The sequence below is a fragment of the Octodon degus genome, unplaced genomic scaffold, assembly GCF_000260255.1.
Source record: "Octodon degus isolate 3935 unplaced genomic scaffold, OctDeg1.0 scaffold00130, whole genome shotgun sequence".
In the NCBI taxonomy this organism is placed as follows: domain Eukaryota; kingdom Metazoa; phylum Chordata; class Mammalia; order Rodentia; family Octodontidae; genus Octodon; species Octodon degus.
Genome location: NW_004524706.1, coordinates 3725460 through 3731459, shown reverse-complemented (window position 1 = coordinate 3731459; position 6000 = coordinate 3725460). Strand labels below are relative to the sequence as shown.

Here is a 6000-nt window from a genome sequence, read left to right as displayed (position 1 = left end):
GCCCAAAATTATTACTTTTTAAATCTTATTTGTTTGGTACAGGGTCTCACTATGGCCTGCCTAGCGTTCTGGGGCCAGCACAGCATGTGGTACCAGCAGTCAAACCCAGGCCCTTGCACTTGCCAGGCAGGTGCTAAACTGCTGAACTATCCCCCATCCCCCAACCCTTGAAATGAAATTATTAATTGGGTAACTATTTCTTTATCTATTGAAATAAATTAAACCCCAAGAAACCAGCAAATGTATCCATCTAACCATTGTATCCCTAGAGCTAAATATATAATATAGCTTAAAAAAATTTTTTTTAATGTATTTGGTTGTTGCAGGGTCTCACTATGAAGCTTGGACTCATAGTGATCCTTCTGCTTTCAGCTTCCCCAGTGCTAGAATTACAGGCTTGCACCACTATGTGCCAGACTGGCTGGCTCAGCCTGCCCTGGGGGCAGGGCTGGCGTGACATGTGGTGCCAGGGACTGAACCATAGTCCCTGCTCCCTGTGCTTGCTTAAGCTTACTAAGCAAGCACTTTAGTCTGCTGAGCTATCTCACTGGCCCCCTACAATATAGTTTCAATAATCATTTTTGTTTGAGACAGTGTCTCCCTATGTAGTTGAGACTGGCCTTGAACTCACTATATAGCCCAGGCTGGTGTTAAACTCAGTGATCTTCCTGTCTCAGCCTCCTGAGTGCTGGAATTACAGGTGTGCACTACCACACCTGGCTAATAACCATTTATTGAATGAATGAACTTATGTGCCTAGCACAGTACTGGAACCCAGTACTCTGTAAAAATTACTGTGCCACCAGCCTCTTCTCGCTTTCTGCTCACTAGCTATGTAACCCTGGACAATTAGCTACTCTGAACAATGATCCTCTGCTTGAACAATTTCTAAGCATACCTCTGAAGAGCACACAGGACATAGATAGCTTGGCAAACATCACTCTCCCACACAAATATGAGTTTTCACTTGTCATTATTTAAAAATCTGAATTTTAAACAGGTTCTTGGGCTGGTGGTTCACATCTATCAGCTCACTTAACTTTAGTACTTTGTCTTATTCCCCAGTAGCTTTTCCACAAAGCTCTATAAAGTTTTCCTAATTCAAATACTGGGTTTCCTCAGTATTTTTATTTTTCTAACCAAGATATCACAAAGAAAACAGACTGGAAAGCTTTTTATATGTCTTTTCCAATGCTGTCTGAAACTGATCTATTGACTTTCTCTCAAGCCATGAGTCTGTTTCTCAGGCTATGATTTCCACTGTCATCTTCTTGACTTGGTGGACCAGTTGGTGCTGGGGATCAGAGGTTTTTCCAAGTCTGACTGCTATACTTAGTAAAACCAACACAGAACACATGAGCATCAGTTCACAGAATAAATAACCACCAGTAGTCTTGATAGCAACATAAACTTCAATCACAATCTGCCATTTTGTTGTGTTTTTTAACCCATTAAACATATTTTGTCATGGGTAAGATCCACACCATGGAAGCTAGTTAGGCAGTTTTACTCAGAATATCCTCAATAATTACTTTAAATTTTCTAAATGCAACTTCATCTTTCTGAAGAACAGCAAAGCTCACTTCAAACACACAACTCCTGAGGCAACCAGATGTAATTTGGGTTCCTTGAGTCTTGCAACTAACTAGTGTCGTTCCAATAGTTCTTAGGCTGAAAGTAGTGGTGATTTTACATGTGTTAGTTGATACATTGTGTCAACTTGGCTGAATCGGCTTCAGCAGTTCTCAGCGTGGGGGCCTAGTGCTGCAGGTGGGCAGGGCCCAGGAATTGAGAAAGGCTTCCTGCCTCCCTGCCTGACTTCCTGCCGCCCTGCCCCGCTTCTGTGGGGAAGTCTCAGTCTTCGGAGGAGCTTGAGCTTCGCAGCTGAGGGCCACTGTGGAGGAGCTACAATCTCCGGTCTTGGCAGTCAGCGCAGAAGGAAGAGAGAGGCTTGATGGACGCCGCAGCTGCTGCTCCTCCCCGCTCTTCATTATTTTCTGCCACATGAACTGCTGTCCTTTGCCTTGGAGCCAGCGGAGTATGGACTGAACCCTCCAGTAACTGTGAGCTAAATAAACCTTCTCTTCCTTCATTTTCAGTGTCTGGTGTTTGTCCCAGTAACGAGTAAAAAGTAACTAAGACAACATCTTATCAGTGTTCCTTAGAAAATGGACCAGCCACTTTCTTCCTGGCCTGTATGCTCATGTCTTCCTTCCTTCCTCTCTGTCTCTTTCATTTTTTCTTTCTTTCTCAACACTTGGGATTAAACACAAGTCTTTCACACTGAGATACACGCTTAGTCCACCCTCTTTTTTATCTTTTGAGATAAAAAGAGACTTCATCTAAGTCACTAAATTGTGCAATTGGGTTCAAACTTATAATTCTCCTTCCTAAGCCCTAAGTCAGTCTTTCTGCTGACTTTTGTAAGGTGCTTGTTCTGGCCATAGCTTGGGGCTGTTAACAGGCAAAAGGCTCATCTTTCCTTCAATGATTATTGCTATCTGTATTATCTAGTTGTGGAAACCTTAGTCATCTTTTAGCTTATCCTTCCCTTTGCCAACCAATACTCACTTAACTGTTAAGTCCTGCTTCTTCTATCCCAGAAATAAGGTGTTTTGTTTTGCTTTTCATAATACTTGACACTAAGCTACAGCCCCAGAGATAAGAACTGGCTAAGTCACTGCCATCCAAGGTGGACTCACACTTGTGATCTACCCACTTCAGGCCAAGTGATGGGACTACCAGTGTGTGCCATAAGTGTTTACATTTAACAAAGACGGTCTTGCTCTAAGATACTTTCTAGCCTCATGCCTGCTGTCGCTTTTAATATGCTCCAGCCAAAGAAAACTTGCTATTGTCCAAACATGTCACTTGCTTTCTCTTCTTTTTGTCCACTGTTCTTTCTGTTTGGAAAAAATCCTTTTCTTTGTAGAGCCCAATCCTACCCACCCAGCTATAAAATTTCTCATTGTATTTTTTTTTTAATTTTATTTATTTGTGTGTGTGTGTGTGCGTGTGTGTGTGTGGCCAGCTCAGCCCACCAGGGGGCGGGGCGGGCTGGCATGTGGTGCTGGGGGATTGAACCACGGTCCCTGTGCTTTGCCAAGCCTGTTCCAAATAGGTGCTTTAGACCACTGAGCCATCTCACCAGCCCCTCTCATTGTATTTTTAATCTATACAGATTTTTTTTTTCTTTGGTGGCTCAGGCTGTCTGATAAGGCAGGTAGAGCTGGGGATCAAACGGCAGCATCCTGCTCCTGACTGCCTTTGCATGAGCAGGCGCTTAAACAACTAAGTGAAGGGCAGGCCCACCCTCTATACTGATTTTGAGCTCTTGCTAGTTCTATTATTTTTTTGTCTTCTCTCCTGGAACATAAAAATCCTCATCAGCTGAAAACATGTCTTTCTCATCCTGGTTTTTTTAGCACACAGCACACTGCTGGGCACACAGTCAATACATAATAAATGTGCTAAATGAATGCACATTACAGAATGGAGGCTACAAAGCCACAGCTGGGCATTTTTTATAATGGTATATTTTCAACTCTTACAGAAATAGACTTGCAGTGGAATGTCTATTATGTAGCTATTGAATTCAGACTTGGGGAAGAGCCCAGAAATGGCTGTACTTCACAGATGGCCATTTGGAAAAGAAATTTAATGCAAAGAGCTTGTTTAGCTACCTAATAGTAGCTCAGTAATAGTTCAAAATGTCTGATTCTCTTGCAATCCCTATTTTTGGGTGAGAAGGGCCTGCTGCTCCTCCCACATGCATTCCCAGGTTCACTCTGGTGAACTCTTCCTGACTGGACTAAAAGCCAAGGGAAGCTGTCAGGACCCTCCCTTGCATAAACTGGAATCCACAGGCCTGTGACTGCTCTGACTGTGCTGGCCACCTTTTGAGACTACTCAGGACCTGAAAAGAACTGAAATGCATTTGGCTCTATGGGAAAACCACAAAAGCTCCAAATTAGATTCCTTTTGAGACACAATACAAGTATAAACAAGCCCAAGCACTTCTTGGACAAAAGTCACATTATAAACGCCCAAAGATTCATGCAATTTTATTTGCTCCTTGCAATTTAAATCCTAAAAGAAAGTTTCTATCTTTAAAAGAGTGTTTTGTAAAAACATTTTTTAAAAAACATGCTGGTAAAATAGAAAGGGGATTTACTGTGCCTAAGAAACTTGCCTGTCATGATCTTTATCCACCAGATGATACCTTGCCCTGAATGCCACAAGCCGGGCATAATATGCAGGGGCTGGAATAGAGACGGAGCGTGTGCATCTCACGTAGGTGTGGCACAGCTGGTAAGTCAGTAGCTGGAGCTCATCGGCAGTGAAGCAGTTGTCATCCCATAAGACTTGGTAATGTGAAGGACGGCTGGTTCCCTGGAGAGAGTGTTTTAGGATTAAAAGATTTCTAACTTGGGTTGACTATCTGAGAGGAGAGGAACTGAAACCTAATCCTTAAACTCAGAAATGATTCTGTCACACTGACAAACAGATCCCTAGACCAAACGGTAACAGTTCTAGCATATAAGTATTAAAAAAATTAAGTACAGTCTTTAATAACAAGTCTTCTCAAGCTAGTTGCTCAATGGGCACACATCTTATCAAGTCAAAGATCTGGACCAGCTCCCAGATTACCTGAATTCCTGCATGACTACAGAGGTAAAAGTCAAACTCTGATGGATGTGTGATGGTGCTATCCACTGTAGTTCCTGCTGGTACATTACCACTTTTCCCCACCTATCAAAAAAAAAAAAAAAAAAAGGAATTAATCATCAAAGTGTCAAGCTGAATACAAGCCATATTTTTCTTTGATATGTTAATTGGTAGCAAGTTGATAAATTGCTTTTTTTTTATTTTTTTGGTGGAACCAGGGATTGAACTCAGGCCCTTGCGCTTGCCGGGGAAGCGCTTATTCCACTGAGCCATCTCCCAGCCCCAAAATAAATTGCTTTTAAATCCTAAAGACCGGTTTAATTCAAGATGTTGAATCCCATGCAGCTCTCCTTTAATCAGAACATTTCATATTTATTTATTTATTTGTTTTCTGTATTTTAGGGAAGGGTCAACAGGGTGTTATTCAGGGTCTCACTACTAGACTGGACTCCTAGTGATCCGCCCGTTTACTACCTCCCAAGAGCTGAGATTATAGGCACATGCCACCATGCCCAGTCTCAGTTGCCATCTCAGCGTGCACCGGGGGCAGAGCCGGCACAGCAGGCCTGGGGATCAAACCCCCCAGCACTTTAATCTGATGAGCTATTTGGTTGGCCCTTAGCCAGAACATTTCAACCTAAAGTATTTTCTCAATAGTCTTTTTTGGGGGATCAAAACAAAAATGATTTTACCTGTGGCTCTGCCAGATACACTGCTGACATCTATTTTCTTTTTTTTTTTTTTTTTTGGCGGAACCGGGGATGGAACTCAGGCCCTTGCGCTTGCCAGGGAAACGCTTATTCCACTGAGCCATCTCCCCAGCCCCTGACATCTATTTATTGATGAGACATTCATATGTTCACAAAAGGGTAGAAATAACATTTAAGTACTAGGGCCTCAGTTTGTTAGAGCCCTTACCTAGCATGCACACACACAGATAGACAGGCAGGCAGGCAGGCAGGCAGGCAGACACACACACACACACACACACACACACACACACACACGGGAGGGGGGCAGAGTTTTATCCCTTAGTAAAAGGCGAAAGATTTATACAATCTGAAGAGAAACGAGAGTATAGTTTTATCCCTTAGGAGAAAAACAAAATCCACAACTTTCAATGAAAGAATTAAACCCAGATTCTTTGCAATAAGTTGCACCCCAGCCCTTTTTTATTCTGAGGCAGCATCTTGTAGCTCAGTAAGTTGTTCAGTTTAGACCAGAATTGCTCTCCTACCTCAGCCTCCCAGAGGGCTATTACAGATGTGTGACACCAGACCTTGATATTTTTGTAAAAATGAAGGCAAAGAAATCTTTGATCTAAAAACTAAT

General features: G+C 42.5%; 1 protein-coding gene across 2 annotated transcripts in view; it reads right to left on the bottom strand.

Moving 5' to 3' along the window:
- Window positions 1-6000, bottom strand: part of Ago4 (argonaute 4, RISC catalytic component) — a 33609-nt gene that overhangs the window by 3082 nt on the left and 24527 nt on the right. For both annotated transcript variants that reach the window (XM_004641016.2, XM_023701052.1), the window contains 2 exons: window positions 4651-4752; window positions 4193-4392 (listed from right to left, as the gene is read on the bottom strand). In XM_004641016.2, the coding sequence (XP_004641073.1) occupies window positions 4193-4392; window positions 4651-4752 (302 nt within the window). The remainder of the gene's footprint in view (window positions 1-4192; window positions 4393-4650; window positions 4753-6000) is intronic.